This window comes from Vipera berus (assembly GCF_964194415.1).
Source record: "Vipera berus genome assembly, chromosome: 2".
In the NCBI taxonomy this organism is placed as follows: Eukaryota; Metazoa; Chordata; class Lepidosauria; order Squamata; family Viperidae; genus Vipera; species Vipera berus.
In genome coordinates, this window is record NC_138203.1 from 2,435,907 (window position 1) to 2,452,946 (window position 17,040).

The window sequence follows — 17,040 nt, forward strand, 5'->3', positions numbered from 1 at the left end:
GTAAAGCGGAGGTCCCCAACCTTTCGGGCACCAGGGACCGTTTCCGTGGAGAGAGGTTTTTCTGCGGACTGGAGGGTGCGTGGTTTTGTGTGCTGCCTGCATCCGGTGGATGGGGCTTTCCTTGTTTGTGTGGCCTGGTTGCTGGCATGCTGTGAACCAGTACCGGTCCACAGACCCGGGGTTGGGGGCCCCTGTTCTAGTCCAACCCCCTACTCAGGCAGGAAACCTATACTATTTCAACCACCCAATCAATCAATAAATCAATCAAAATAGAGCTGGAAGGGACCTTGGTATTGTGGTTTGGTATGCTGGTCTGACAGCCGCGGATAGGAAAGTATTGCAGAGGGTAGTGAGCACAGCACAAGACATTGTGGGCTGTCCCCTGACACCACTGGATGACCTCGCCAGGGCTCGTTGCCTTGGAAGAGTGAGGAAGATTCTCAGGGATGACTCACACCCTGGACGGTATCTCTTTACTCTCCTACCATCCGGTAGGAGATACAGGAACATAGCCAGCCGTACCAACAGGCTGAAAAATAGCTTTTATCCGTGGGCTGTTAGGCTTTTGAATGGGACATAATCTTATGCAGAATTGACTTGGGAGGCCGGTGTGTGGTGTAGTTGGTTCACAGTGTGGTGGGATGGAGGGTTTGTTGTCACTGTGTGTTGGGGGGAGGGAGCACGGGGGGGGGGAGGCTCAGCTAATCTCAATGTACACATGTTGTACTTTGACAATAAAGGTTTATTATTATTGTTATTATTCTAGTCCAACCCCCTGCTCAGGTAGGAGACCCTATACTATTTCAATCAATCAATCAATCAATCAATCAATCAGAATAGAGCTGGAAGGGACCTTGGAGGTCATCTATTCCCACCCCCTGCTCAGGCAGGAGACCCTGTACCATTTCAGACACATGGTTACCCAATCTCTTCTTAAAAACCTCCAGTGTTGGAGCATCTCTATCTATGACACAGTCTGCTGTAAAACTACCCGTTAGACTTGTCTTCTGTACACGGCCATCTGACTTTGGAAACAGCAGGTCCATTTCCTCCTAAAGCAGCAGATGATATCCTGACCCAAACCAGCCAAATATTCCACCACCACCCACCCACCCCCTTTGCTGTGCAAAGGATACGGTGCACTAGACCGCACGTTCTTATCCGACTTCCACTCAAAAGCAGGTCTGGTGAGACGGAATAGACTCATTGCCTGTCTTAAATCTATATAATCGTATGTGCTTGCATGCACACTCGACCGTTAAGCCCCAATGAATAAATAATGGAAGTGAAAAACAACACAAGTCAGAGAGGAAACAGAAGAGGTGAACCCCTGGAAGAAGGAAGGAGTAAAGTTAAAGTAGTAGTAGACGGAGGCGCTAAGAAGCCCACATGAGATAACTGCCCAGGAGAAAGGCAGTTATCACAATAAAGCAGAGGCAGAAGGGAGAGTTAGAGGCCATTAGGAAAGTTCAAGAAATAGTAGAGGAGTGGAAAGTATTTAGAGGGGGGAAATCCAACCAGCTTAAAAAGGGTGGTGGTGGGGGGGAGAAAAACTCCATTACTTGGAGAAGCAAGTAGTGGCGTGGTAGAGAAGAGGGAGAGTAGACGAGTAGTGGATGACGAGAATGAGTTGGTCTTCAGAGGAGGAGGAGGAGGAGGAGGAGGAGGAGGAGGAGGAAGAGGAGGGCCGTGAAAGAAAGAAGAATCTGAGAAAAAGGAACTCGGCAGAGGTGAGAAGCGAAGACTCATCAGAAGACAGCAGTGAAGAGAGGAAGAAGAAAAAGAAAAAGAAGAAAAGAAAGAAAGAATACAGTGACGGCAACGATGAGGAGGAGGAGGAGGATGGCCACAAGAGAAAGAGGAAAAAGAAGAAGAAGAAGAAGAAAGGTAAAAAATCCAAGCATAAGGATAAGAAGAAGGCGAGGAAGGATGATGAGAACTTTGCAGAGATGTACAAACAGGAGCTTCTTGATTACCATTCGGAATCTTCCCACGAAACCGAAGATGAATACAACAAGAAAAAGGGTGAGATGGAGGAGTTGATTAGAATGTGGTGGGTGTTGTTGTTGTTGTTGTGTTTTTATTTTTGCTGTTGCTTCTAAGGGTTGGATTGGGTGGTTTTCAACCTGGGGTCAGCAGGGGTCTGCGGGATGCTCAATAACATCATAGAGCAGGGGTCTTCGAACTTGGCCCTTTGATGACTTGTGGACTTCAACTCCCAGAGTTCCTCAGCCAGGCACGCGTGCCTGGCTGAGGAATTCTGGGAGTTGAAGTCCACAAGTCATCAAAGGGTCATAGTTCCCTCAAACTGGCTGAGGAATTCTGGGAGTTGAAGTCCACAAGTCATCAAAGGGTCATAGTTCCCTCAAACTGGCTGAGGAATTCTGGGAGTTGAAGTCCACAAGTCATCAAAGGGCCAGGTTTGAAGACCCCTGTCATAGGGGGTCCACAAAGGCTTGAAAAAAAATGTTATGATTTAAATCTTGAGTTACGTCTTGGGGGGCCCGTGTCCATAAAAGGTAAAGAGGGTACAGGGTGAAGATAAGGGTTGAGAACCTCTGGATATAAAATAATAATAATAATAATAATAATAATAATAATAATAATAATAATAATAATAACAACAACAACAACAACAACAACAACAACAACAACAACAACTACAACAACAGAGTTCAAAGGGACCTTGGAGGTCTTCTAGTCCAACCCCCTACTCAGACAAGTAAGTGTCCAGTCTCTTTTTAAAAGCCTCCAGTGATGGAGCGCCCACGATTTCTGGTGGCAAGCTGTTCCCCTGGTTAATTGTTCTCCCTGTCAGGAAGTTTCTCCTTAATTCCAGGTTGCGTCTCTCTTTGGTCCGTTTCCAACCGTTGTTTCTCGCTCTTCCCTCTGGTGCTTTGGAGAATAATTTGACCCCCTCCTCTTCCTTGTGGCAGCCCCTCAGATACTGGAATTCTGCTATCATGGTTGTTACCTGCACTTAAGGGTTGAAGTTTGGGAAAAAAACATTCTGCAGGAAGTCAGAGATAAACCACTTATGTATTTTTGCCAAGATAAATGCACGGTTACAGTGCGTCTGCGTAGTCAGCTCAGTTAAATAACATTTTTACTTTTGCCTTACAGTCTTAATATAAAAACTAAGTAGTAGCAAACTGGGGCCTACTCCATTCAACTTAATAATATGTTGTCCTTAAGGGCTATAAGTATTATTATCACCTTCTGACGTTCGGCATTTTAATTCAGTGTAAGGACTGTATTTGCATAACACAGACACTGAATTATCAACTTCCCCACATTTTAGCCCAGCACGTGGCTGAACTAGTCCGTGTGGTTAGTTTATGGTTTAATCTTGTCTGTAAAACCAGGAATTTAGGTTAATTGAATAATTTATGCTTCAATTAACTGTGAATAGATAAATGAACATATAATATTACTTCCCTGGAAGGAGAGGGTTAAGCAGAGCGATTGCACAGATACACAAAGGGGAGCGATACACATAAACAATCTACAAGTTATCTTGCATTGTTAAGTAACCATGTTTGGAATAAACACGGGAAAATAATAATTCCAGAGTTTTTCCCACTTGCTTTATTAGTAAATATTTCTACTAAGATGAAGGGTCTAGGATTCAGTTAACAAGTAACAACAAAAACAACAAAAACAACAACAACAACAACAACAACAACAACAACAACAACAACATAATAATAATAATAATAATAATAATAATAATAATAATAATAATAATAATAATAATAATAATAATAATAATAATAATAATAATAATAATAGAGTTGGAAGGGACCTTGGAGGTCTTCTAGTCCAACCCCATGCTCAGGCAGGAAACCCTATACCATTTCAGGCAAATGGCTCTCCAGTCTCTTCTTAAAAACTTCCAGGGTTGGAGCATTCACCACCTCTGGAGGCAGGTTGTTCCACTGGTTAATTGTCCTCACTGTCAGGAAGTTTCTCCTTAGTTCCAGGTTGCGTCTCTCCTTGATGAGTTTCCATCCGTTGCTTCTTCTCCTGCCTTTGGGCGCTTTGGAGAACAGCTTGACTCCCTCTTCTTTGGGGCAGCCCCTGAGATATTGGAACGCTGCTATCCTGTCCCCCCTCGTCCTTCTCTTCACTAAACTAGACATCCCCAATTCCAGCAACCGTTCTTTATATCTTTTAGCCTCCGGTCCCCTGATCATCTTTGTCTCATTTTATGACCTTCCTTGCCACAGTTGTTAAGTGCGTCGTGGCAATTATTAAGTTGGTAACACGGTTCTTAAATGAATGTGGCTCTCCCCCATTTGCTTGTCAGGTGGCAACCGGGGATCACGTGACACCCCCCTCCTCCCCCCCGGGACACTGCGAACATCATAAATATGAGACAAGTTGCCAAGCGTCTGAATTTTGAAGGTCACTAAATGAAATGTTCAAAGTTGACCGTTTGTTAGGTGTGATTATTATGGCCATTTGGGGGCAAAACTCAGTTAACAACTGCCCTTCCCTTTCCTCCCCTCCCCTCCCCTCTCTCTCCTCTCCTCCCCTCCCCTTCCCTTCTTCATCCATTATCCCCTTCTCTCCTCCTCTCCTCCCCCTTTCCTCTCCTCTCCTCTATTCCCCTCCCCTCTTTTCCTCTCCCCTCCTTGCCCCCTTCCCTTCTTTATCCATTTATCCCCTTATCCCGTTCCCTCTCTCCCCTCCCCTCCCCCTCCTCTCCCCTTCCCTTCTTCATCCATTTATCCCCTCCCCTCTCTTCCCCCCCTCCCCTCCCCTGCCCTCCCCTTCTTCATCCATTTATCCTCTCCCCTCCCCTCTCTCTCCTCCCCTCCCCTCCCCTCCCTTTCCCTTCCCTTCGCCATCCATTTATCCCCTTCTCTCCTCCTCTCCTCTCCCCTCCCCTCCCCTCCCCTCCTCTCCTCTCCCTGCCCCTTCCCTTCTTCATCCATTTATCCTCTCCCCTCCCCTCTCTCTCCTCCCCTCCCCTCCCCTCCCTTTCCCTTCCCTTAGCCATCCATTTATCCCCTCCTCTCCCCTCTCCTCCCTTCCCCTCCCCTCCTCTCCTCTCCCTGCCCCTTCCCTTCTTCATCCATTTATCCCCTTATCCCCTCCCCTCCCCTTTGACTAAACAGTCCCAGCTTCTCCCATTCTCTTTAGAAAAGTTTAGTCTGCTCTAGACCATTCCTTGCAGCCTTTCTTTGCATAGATTCCAAACTGTCTGAATCACTGAAGAAGTCCTTGGTGAGTCAAACCAGGGGGTGTTAAAATAGAAAAAAAAGGAGCTTTCAGACCCTGCATTTACTCAGAACAGAATTCTAGTTTTTTTTCACCATGATTTTCGGATCAGCTATAAATCTACATGGCTCTTCAAATTCTGACTTTTTTTTCGTTTGTTCGTTTTGATCGCTTTTCCGCCCTTTTCCTTCGCAGTCTATGAAGTGGTGACCGTGACTGGAGATATCAGAGGAGCAGGGACCGAGGCCAACGTCTTCGTTACACTCTTCGGTGAATTTGGCATCACGCCAAAAGTCCATCTGACCAGCAAGTGAGTATTGCCAAAATGCACAAATTCTGTAGAGCATTATAAAAAGAGATGTTGTTGAGACTCTGGAAAGAGTGCAGAGAAGAGCGACAAAGATAATCAGGAGGCTAAAACATATCAGGAATGGTTGCTGGAACTGGGTATGTCTAGTTTAATGAACAGAAGGACCAGGGGTGACATGATAGCAGTCTTCCAGTATCTCAGGGGATGCCCCAAAGAAGAGGCAGTCAAGCTATTCTCCAAAGCGCATGAAGGCAAGAGAAGAAGCAACGGATGGAAACTAGTCAAGGAGAGAAGCAACCTGGAACTCAGGAGAAATTTCCTGACAGTGAGAACAATTAGCCAGTAGAACAACCTGCCTCCAGAAGTGGTGAATGCTCCAACAGTGGAAGTTTTTAAGAAGAGACTGGACAGCCATTTGTCTGAAATGGTATAGGGTTTCCTGCCTGAGTGGGGGGTTGGACTAGAAGGCCTCCAAGATCCCTTCAAAGTCTATTATTCTGTTCTGTTCCCAGTTTACTGGGCATAACACAATTCAAAATGCATTCAAGCCAGTGAGGAAATCAAGTTACATCTGCAGGGGAATGGTGAGGATGACCAAACATATGCAACATTTCCATTATTTGGACTTGCCATGCCATTTCGGGGAAAAAAATTAGGTCTTCTTCAGCTTTTGCCCAAGGATATAATAATAATTTAGAAAACTTTAAGGTGCCTTATAATGGACAATGGCTAGTCTACTTGTCTGATCACAAGAAAAGCTAAGTTGGGGCTTGCTTATCTATCTATCTATCTATCTATCTATCTATCTATCTATCTATCTATCTATCTATCTATCTATCTATCTATCTATCTATCTATCTATCTACCTACCTACCTACCTACCTACCTACCTACCTACCTACCTACCTATCTATCTATCTATCTATCTACCTACCTACCTACCTACCTACCTACCTACCTACCTACCTACCTACCTATCTATCTATCTATCTATCTATCTATCTATCTATCTATCTATCTATCTATCTATCTATCTATCTATCTAACTATGCCTTTGAGTCAGTGCTGCCTCCTGGCAACAGCCTGACTCAAACCCTGCAGTTTTCTTGGCAGGATTTTGAAAGCGGCTTGCTCTTGAGTTTTGCCCCATTTTATGGCCTCAGTTGTTAAGTGAATCACTGCAGCTTGTCAAGGTAATAATTTAACTGCTAACCAGCTCGTGCAATGTAAGATGTATGATGTAATGATGGGAATGACTCAGCAGGCTCTGTGTCCCTTTAAGAGCCAGCAGGGTCTGTGTCTCTTTAAGAGCCTTTGTATAAAAGGGAGGGCTCCGCAGATGTGTGCTGTCTCTTCAGTTTCCTAGCGTAACTGCTGTGTGTTGGATCCTGCTGTGTTAACACACGCATGTATATTGTTCCTGGTGTATGATATTGTGGATAGTATAAACCACCATTTAATATAGACCACTGTTTACTGAGTTTACTCCTGGGTTATCTCAGTGCAATAAGACTGTGCACACTCTGACACAGCTGTTACGTTAGTTAACTGAATCTGGCTTCCCCCATTGACTTGGTTTGTCAGTCTTGCTTGTCTGCAACCGGCATATGTACATGCCAGTTGCCAAGTGTTCATCCTTCAATTTTATTTCAATGTTGTAACTTTGAATGGTCACTAAATGAATGGCCGTAAGTTGAGCAGTAATTGCACAGGGACAGTTTGCATTACAAAGTGTTAGTATCCTATTTACATTTGTTTGGGGCAGGTAGACATGTTTCCAGACAGAATTAATGCCTTCTGCTACCCATGATTTTTACTTGGTAAGAAAATGTAGAGTTCCAGGCCCAGAAGGGGTTTAGGCAATAAAAACAAGTCAAAAGACTAACATTTTGCAACATGCTGGACTTTTAAAATTGTTTAATTAAACCAGTGGGTGCCCCCCCCCCTATTTATATATATGTGAACATTCGTAGTGGGGAGAATGCCAAGGTAGTTATCACAAGGGCATATGGTGAACTCAACTGACAAATAAGTTGTGCGAATGAGTAAATGGTAAATGTTTACATTTTCCCTGGTGCTGGCAATATGTTTGTCTCCAGATGTGCGATGTACATCTGTTTCCCACTGAGCCTGACCATTTATTATTCCAGCTAGAGAGATGAGAGTAAAATGCAAAATATCCAGAGAGCACCTAAGTGCTTTCTTAATGGGGGAAATTATAAAGTGTTTCCTGCCTGAGCAGGGGGTTGGACTAGATGACCTCCAAGGTCCCTTCCCATCATCATCATCATCATCATCATCATCATCATCATCATCATCATCATTATTATTGTTGTTGTTGTTGTTGTCATCGTCATCGTCGTCATCATCATCATCATCATCATCATCAAAAAAGGATGAAGTCTTTTTCACACCATGCTTGCCTGGGTTCCTTTGGATGCAGCAACGTCTTGGGAAATTCTAATCCTTATACTGTAACTCCTCATCTTTCTTTCTCTCTATACAGCTAGTCCTTGACTTACGACACACAACAGAGGCCAATGTGTCTGTTTGCCAAGCGGGACAGCTATTCAGTAAATTCTGCCCCATTTTATGACCTTTCTTGCCACAAGCAAATCCGACTTCCCCATTGACTTTGCTTGGCAAAAGGTTGCAAAATCACGTGACCTCAGAGGACATTGCAACCGTCGTAAATATGAACCAGGGATGCGGTGGCTCAGTGGGTTAGGACGCTGAGCTTGTCGATCAGAAGGTTGGCAGTTTGGTGGGTCGAATCCCGAGTGCCGCGTAGCAGAGTGAGCGCCTGTTACTCGTCCCAGCTTCTGCCAACCTAGCAGTTCGAAAGCACGTCAAAATGCAAGTAGAAAAACAGGGACCACTACGGTGGGAAGGGAACAGCGTTCCGTGCACCTTTGGCGTCTAGTCATGCCAGCCACATGACCACGGAGACGTCCTCGGACAAGCGCTGGCTCTTCGGCTTTGAAACGGAGATGAGCACCGGCCCCTAGAGTCGGAAATGACTAGCACACATGTGCGGGGGAACCTTTACCTTTATATACATATATATATATATATATATATATATATATATATATATATATATATATATATATATATATATATATATATATATATATATATATATATATATATATATATATATATATATATATATATATATATATATATATATATATATATATAATAGAGCTGGAAGGGACCTTGGAGGTCATCCAGTCCAGCCCCCAGGTCAACCAGGAGAGCCTATACCATTTCAGACAGGTGACTGTCCAGTCTCTTCTTAACAACCTCCTGTGATGGAGGCAAAGCTGTTCCACTGGTTAATTGTCCTCACTATCAGGAATTTTCTCCTTAATTCCAGGTTGCTTCTCTCTTTGGTCAGTTTCCAACCACTGTTTCTTGTCTTGCCTTTTGGTGCTTTGGAGAATAGTTTGACCCCCTCCTCTCTTCTTTGTGGCAGTCCCTCAGATACTGGAACGCTGCTATCATGTCTCCCCTATTTCTTCTTTTCTTTAGACTAGCCAAACCCATGTCCCACAGCTGTTCTTCACATGTTTTAGCCTCCGGGCCTTGAATCATCTTAGTTGCTCTTCTCTGCACTTTTTCCAAGATCTCAACACCTTTTTTGTGATATGGTGACCAAAATTGGCTGCAGTATTTTGAGTTGAGGATCTTAAAAAATAAAACCTTCATTTCTGGGAAAAGCAACTCAAAAGTGAAAACATTGCAAAGACTATAGTTCAGGAATGCTAAAGGAACATTCATGCTTTTTTGGCATATTTGACGCATAAAGCTTGGGGAAACCTATTTCTACCTCAGCTGCAAAAAAACATATGGCCACTAGATGGCAGCAAAGAAATGCAGAGATTTTGTTGGCTGCTACCTAATGGCCAACTGGATTCTTGCAATACTGATATGCTAGCCCTAAGCACAATAGAATAAAATAATATTAGAGCCTCAGCTTTTTACTTTTACACATTGATAGGTACTAGCCATTTCCATAACAACAAACCTATCTAATCAGCAAAAAATAATTCTTTTCCATTTCAATCACAAAAAGTGGTTTTCAAGGAGAAACAAGTTGGACGTGTTTTTCCCCCCCTTTTGATTACATTGGGTAATTTAGCCATCTCTGCTAAATTGCTAAATAAAAAATTCCATGCGTATTTCCAGTCATTCATGCTTTGTGGGAATTAAAGTAACTTTCCATTTTTGTGAATAAAGCATTCTGGCTGCCTCCAACACATAGAACAGCAAAGTTCCGGATTTCTTTTTTCAAGTTCTTTGTCCATCAAGCCTAGAAGAAATGACTCTGGTTTAATTTTTACATTCGCTTTAAGAGCCTTCTGTATTAAAACATGAATGCTTACCCCAGTATTTCTTTGCGGTTGAGAAATATATAAATATTTTAAAGTCTCAAAAGCTTCTTATTTTATTTATTTAGTGTATGGCATTGTTGAAGGGAAAGTCTTCATCAGGGTTCAGTCCAAGCTGGGAATAAACAAAATGGAGTCTGTTTTAGAAAGAAGGTTGCAGTTTATTGAAGAGGAGAGCCAGGCAGAAAGATGGCTCTGGAAGAAAAGAGAGTGAGCACATGTAGGGAGTGGGTTTTTATACCATCTGGGGCTCTTGAGGTGGTTTCCTGTTCCTGTTTGAGGCTTTGTATTTCCTGTGTCATGTATTTTGACCTGTCTCCCTTTGGCATCTGTGGATTAATCCTATTATGTCCTGTCCTATAGTTTGGGAGGGGTACGTAGATTTTAGGTGTCTTTGTCTTCCTAAGCCTCTAGCTGGAGGCCTCCAAACTTCCTGAATGGATTATCACATCTGCATTTCTACAGAGCTGGTTTCTGCTTGGGGGAGAGAGACTTGGGGCTAGTAAGAAAACTGGGCATGCTTTTCTGTCTCTTTAAGATCCTTTGAGGAAATATGATATTCTGCCCTTTTAATATTTCCTTCTCTGGGGGTGGGGGTGGGGGCTGACTTCCCCCAGTATCTACAGAGGTCATGCAAACATTGAGAGATAAACTTACTTTAGATAAGGCGTCATCAAAAGCTTTCATTCTCTAGAACTGTATTTGAGTTTGAACTTCCTCTTTGAGGCAGATGGGCAACTGTTGTAAGTACATGTCAGTTGCCAAGCATCTGAATTTTGATCACATGACCACGGGGGAGGGGGGAAATGCTGCAACGGTCTGAAGTGTGAAAAATGGTCATAAGTCCCTTTTTCAGTACCTGCACTGACCTACTGGGGAGAGTCGTCACGACAAGGCGTGTAAAAGCCTCACAAATCACCACAATGTGCTTCAGACACTATCTGCTGGCACGTAAAAAATACGTGACAATGAATGGTGGCCATATCATAATCAATGTTTATTAAGAGCGAGGGGGTGTGTGTCTCCAAACGGGGTGACTTTAAGACTTGTGGGTGTCATCTCCCAGAATTCCAGAGCCAGGAGGTCCACAAGTCACAAAAAGGGTCACGGTACCCCACCCCACAATTAACTTACTATTTCCTATGTAGGGTGTGCTGATTTCATTATATTTCATTGCAATGACCCAGGAGCAGTTCTGCCTTCGAAAGAAGTAAAACAGATGTGTTTCGAGTGAAAACCAATAACGTCGGCGCCATCCGGAAAATAAGGTATTTTCGCGACGTAGGCTTCTGGAAGCGGAACCGGACAAAGATACAAATTGTGTAGCCTTGCCTAACTATTGCTATCTCGCTTCTGTAATCAGGGTTTGCGTCCGGGAGCAATTTCACGCACGCGTGGGAAAAGACGGACACGGTTGGGATGCGGTGAAGGGGGGAATAAAGGAGTGTACAGGAATGATTGATGCCTTCCTTATATCGTAATTACTCTGTTGTCTGATTTTCATTGGCTAACAAAGTTTATAAAGCAACGCCGCTAACTTTTAAACTTCTGCACGCACCTGCTGCCGGCGTTTCAGATGGTGTTCCCACCCAGGACTTAATTCGATCGAATAAAAAGTACTGTTTCTTTGAGTTTTCAGGATGAGTTTTTTTATGATTTCTCAGGTTTTGCCAAGGGTTAGGGACCTTACAATTTCCCAATCTCGAAAACCCTAAAGAGTGGCTACTCGGCTAATTAGCTGACCTTGCGCTTCCCGTCCCCCCCCCTGCACAAATATTTTAAAATATAGTATTCGACTTTCCTTGTTTTTTTAATTATTTCATTGCTTTGCGGTAGTTACGTTTACAATTTGTTATTATTTTTTTTCCCCATTCTACCATTGTAAATGGTAGAGGACAGGAAGGCCTGGAGGAATGTTGTCCATAGGGTCGCGATGGGTCGGACACGACTTCGCAGCTAACAACAACACCATTGTAAATCACCCGAGAGAGATGGACGGCAAATAATTTTTTTTTTAATCCCATTTATATGCCGCCCTTCTCCGAAGACTCAGGGCGGCTTACAAGCTTAGCAGTAGCCTTCATTCTATGTATATGCCTGCTTATTAGGGCTTTCACACACACCCCAAGCGGCATTATTACAAAGTCAGCTTATTGCCCCCAACAATCTGGGTCTTCATTTTACCTACCTCGGAAGGATGGAAGGCTGAGTCAACCTTGAGCCTGGTGGGACTCGAACCTGCACTAATTGCAGGCAGCTGGTGTTTAAGGAAGCATTAAATTTAACCAATAAAAAGAAAAGAAAAGGAAAGACAGAAGCAATCAATACAATTTAGGTTTTTTTTTTAAAGGTAAATATGATTTTCAAAACAACACAACAGGAACCTTTGTAAGCGTGTGGTCAAGGTGCAGTAAAATCAGGAAACAGGGCAGTTCTAATGAATGTCAACTCCAGATTGCTCACAGCATCTCCCTCCCTGTTTGACAATACACAGATGTTCAAAGACTTCTCGCTTCAGAAACATAAAAATACGGAACAAGCTGATGGCCTTTGCAGAGAGAAAGTCTTTGTTCCGCTAAATTCAAGAGGTAAATTGCCACTTCAGAGTCTTGAATTTGTAGGTGTGAAGTCCATCCCGCTGTTGCCAAAACCCCGTTGTGACAAACGGGAAATGTACCACAACTTCTTCCCCCCCAATACGTTGTGCTGGGGTTAGAATTCCCAGAATTCCCTGGCTGGAGGGAAAAAAGGGGATCGTGGCAGCTGCCATTCTGACACAAATGAGGGCAGCAGGTTGCAAAATGTCGACCGTAGTGATTGCCAACCTGCGTCCTCTTTCTCTTCTCCGTTTTTTTGTTGTTGCAGAATTGAGCACGACAACACCGGGATGAACGCCAGCTGGTACCTTGACCGTGTGATTGTGACCGACATGAACAGGCCCCACCTCCGTTTTTATTTCCCGTGCAACAATTGGCTGAGTAAAGATGAAGGGGACGGCCTTTATGTGAGAGATCTGATTGGCAGCCTAAACCCTATGGATGTTCCCAAAGGTGCAGCATTGCGTACAACGGTGATGGTGATGGTGATGATGATGATAATAATAATAATAATAATAATAATAATAATAATAATAATAATAATAATAATAATAATAATAATAATAATAATAGTTGGAAGGGACCTTGGAGGTCATCTAGTCCAGCCCCCTGCTCAGGCAGGAAACTCTATACCATTTCAGGAATAGAATAGAATAGAATAGAATAGAATAGAATAGAATAGAATAGAATAGAATAGAATAGAATAGAATAACAGAGTTGGAAGGGACCTTGGAGGTCATCTAGTCCAACCCCCTGCTCAGACAGGAAACTCTATACCATTTCAGACATATGGTTATTCAGTCTCTTAAAAACCTCGTATTGGACCATTCACAACTTCTGGAAGCAGGTTGTTCCACTGGTTAATTGTTCTATGTCAGGAAATTTCTCTTTGGCCTAGGTTGTTGATAACAACAACAACAACAACAACAACAACAACAACAACAACAACAACAACCTAGGATGCTGGCAGCAACCCGTGTCAACCATTAGTGCCAGTCAATTTGAATGTTCAGTTGACTGAGGTTCGTGTTTAATGAATAAAAGAATAAATAATAATAATAATGATAATGATGATGATGATGATAATGATGTTGGAAAGGATCTTGGAGGTCATCTAGTCCAACCCCCCTGCTCAGGCAGAAAACCCTCTACCATTTCAGACAAATGGCTGTCCAGTCTCTTCTTAAAAACTTCCAGTGTTGGAGCATTCACAGCTTCTGGAGGCAGGTGGTTCCACTGGTCAATTGTTCTCACTGTCAGGAAGTTCCTCCTTATTTCCAGATTGCTTCTCTCCTTGGTGAGTTTCCATCCGTTGCTTCTTGTCCTGCCTTCAGGCGCCTTGGAGAACAGCTTGACTGCCTCTTCTTTGGGGCAGCCCCTGAGATACTGGAACGCTGCTATCATGTCACCCCTGGTGCTTCTTTAGTTTTTGAAAACCGATTCTGCCCTGTGCAGGTCAGCAGCTAATCATCTCTGGTGGCTAAAAGTTCATTTTCAGGGCAACGAACGAAAGGATGAGAAAGGTTTCAAGTGCACGGACGTAAAGCTGGGAGGCAACTCTGTTAGGCAAGCTGATTTCCCGCAAACAGGCCCTGCCAAAACTGGGACAAGCTTTTTCCGTGCTGCTTGGCCTGACTTCACACCATCTTTTCACAAACTGTGTGGTTTCGTACAAGGAAGAAGCTGCAGGTCATGGGGAGAAGCCAGAAAAAAAAAAACTTCTGCTGCACTGTCAGTGTCACAGCTTGCCATATGCTAGCAATTATTCTCCCATTTAAACCCCCAGAGATCCTTATTTACCTAAGTGCTGCTGGCTGGGCTTGATACTCCCTTTTCATCGTGGCTATGAATGACAAAGGAAGGGATATTGTTCCACCCTCTGGTGTTTCCTTTCCTGTAATAAATTCTTAAGTTGCCTTAACTTCCTACAGTGGCAAATGATTTAAAAGAAGAAAAAAAAAACTCTCAAACCAGGTCAAGTAACAGACAATTTGGCCACTGGGCCTAGAAGACATTTGAGCAGTGATAAACTTAATTAAGGGACGCGGTGGCTCAGTGGGTTAGGACACTGAGCTTGTCGATCAGATGGTCGGCAGTTTGGCGGGTCGAATCCCGAGTGCCGCGTAGCAGAGTGAGCGCCTGTTACTTGTCCCAGCTTCTGCCAACCTAGCAGTTCGAAAGCACGTAAAAATGCAAGTAGAAAAATAGGGACCACTCCGGTGGGAAGGTAACAGCGTTCCGTGCGCCTTTGGCGTCTAGTCATGCCGGCCACGTGACCACGGAGACGTCCTCGGACAAGCGCTGGCTCTTCGGCTTTGAAATGGAGATGAGCGCCGGCCCCTAGAGTCGGAAACGACTAGCACGCGTGTGCGGGGGAACCTTGACCTTTACCTTTAAACTTAATTAAAGGCTGCAATGCATCTCTAACTTCAAGAGAAAACTCTTTCAATCCCCATCTTAAACGGAGAAAAGCGAAACTTTTCTATGAATACCATCTTCATAGACCTTCCCACTGGCGGGCCTGATTCTGGAGCCCCAGAACTGCATGCGGGTAGTCCTCAATTTATGACCTTTTGTTTATGACTGAAGTTACACACACACAAAAAAGGTGACACGATCTTTTTTCACACTTATTACTGTTTTAGGACCGTGGTGGTCACTTGACCTACGATCAGAACTGAGCCCAAAGTTTCTGTTGCTAAGTGTTCCAATATCTCTGGGGCTGCCCCAAAGAAGGGGCGGGGGGCATCAAGCTATTCTCCAAAGCCTCTGAAAGCAGGACAGGAATCAACGGATGGAAACTCATCAAGGAGAGAAGCAACCTGGAAGAATAAGGAGAAATTTCCTGACAGTGAGAACAGTTAACCAGTGGAACTCCTTGCCTCCAGAAATTGTGAACACTCCAACACTGGAAGTTTTTAATAAGTGACTGGACAGCCATTTGTTGGAAATGGTATACGGTTTCCTGCCTGAGCAGGGGGTTGGACTAGATGACCTTCAAGGTCCCTTCCAACTCTGTTATTCTATTCTATTCTATTCTATTCTATTCTATTCTATTCTATTCTATTCTATTCTATTCTATTCTATTCTATTCTATTCTATTCTATTCTATTCTATTCTATTCTATTCTATTCTATTCTATTCTATTCTATTCTATTCTATTCCAGTAGTATTCAGGATATGGTAGAATTCAGACTTGAGGGGTCCTTGAATGAAGGACTAAGGGGTGCTAAGGTGCTGCCACAAAGGGGTTAAGGGGTCAAGCTATTCTCCAAAGCGCCCGAAGGCAGGACAAGAAGCAACGGAGGGAAACTCATCAAGGAGAGAAGCAACCTGGAACTAAGGAGAAACTTCCTGACAGTTAGAACTATTAACCAGTGGAACAACCTGCCTCCAGAAGCTGTGAATGCTCCAACACTGGAAGTTTTTAAGAAGAGACTGGACAGCCATTTGTCTGAAATGGTATAGGGTTTCCTGCCTGAGCAGGGGGTTGGACTAGATGACCTCCAAGGTCCCTTTCAACTTTGTTGTTGTTATTATTAAGTAAGACAGTGGTTAAGTATGTTTTGCCCCATTTTATGACCTTTCTTGCCACAGCTGTTCAGCGAATCATTGCAGCTGTTAAATTTAGGGACATGGTTGTTAAATGAATCTGGCTCCCCCCCCTTGATTTTGCTTGTCAGGAAGCTGCAAAAGAGTGATTGCGTGACCCTGGTAACGTTGCAACCGTCCTCAATAGGAGTCAGTTGCCAAGCGTCCACATTATGATCACGTGACCCTGGGGGGATGCTGCGAGGGTTGTCAGCGTGAAAAATGGCGCTAAGTGACTTTTTTCAGTGCCGTCGTAACTTTGATCGGTCACTAAACAAACGCTGGTCAGTTGAAGACTACCTGTATCCATTTTAAGCATCCCTTGCAAAGACCCGATGCTCAGGAGGGACAATGGGAAAGAATTAATATTGCCTTCCCCCCCCACTCAGTGCAACTATCGCCAGATGACACGAAATGTTAGAGCCACCCACCTTACGTTAAAAAGTCACCTGATTTACCCTCCTTGCCTGCGGGAATGTCAGCCACTCTGTTCCAAAGGCTATGTTCTGTACCAGCCTACTACTGGCCCTGCAGAAAAGGCAGGGACAACCCCTTTACAAAACGGCAAGAGGCTGGAACTAAGCCTGCCAAATTTATTAACATAAAACAGAGCAAACAGAGCAAACACGAACCATGAAACAGGAGCTATTCAAACGGTTGCCTTCAGCAAACCAGCCCTCCCACACATTCCCCTTTTATACAGTTCAGGGCGTGGCTTCTCTCTGCCACCTTCCCAGGAGCCCCATTGCCTTCCTCTGTTTACTCCTGATTGACTGCCTCCTGCGTCGGGCGTCCTTGAACAGGGCCAGCTGTGGGTCATCTTCATCCACGCTGTCAGGCTCACACAGCTGGGTCTGCGTCGTAACCAGATGGGAGGGGCCTGGCTGAGGGCTCTGCGGAGCCTCAAGGCTATCCTCAG

General features: G+C 44.0%; 1 protein-coding gene and 1 long non-coding RNA gene across 2 annotated transcripts in view; one reads left to right on the forward strand and one right to left on the reverse strand.

Annotated features, from left to right (window-relative positions):
- Positions 1-17,040, reverse strand: part of LOC308663138 — an 861,733-nt gene that overhangs the window by 497,375 nt on the left and 347,318 nt on the right. The gene's annotated exons all lie outside the window — the stretch shown is intronic.
- LOXHD1 (lipoxygenase homology PLAT domains 1) overlaps positions 1,626-17,040 on the forward strand; it is a gene marked incomplete at both ends in the record, with an annotated part of 233,602 nt that continues 218,187 nt past the window's right edge. The window contains 4 exons of the mRNA XM_081321186.1: positions 1,626-2,025; positions 5,422-5,536; positions 11,121-11,201; positions 12,799-12,983. Of these exons, the coding sequence (XP_081177312.1) occupies positions 1,626-2,025; positions 5,422-5,536; positions 11,121-11,201; positions 12,799-12,983 (781 nt within the window). The remainder of the gene's footprint in view (positions 2,026-5,421; positions 5,537-11,120; positions 11,202-12,798; positions 12,984-17,040) is intronic.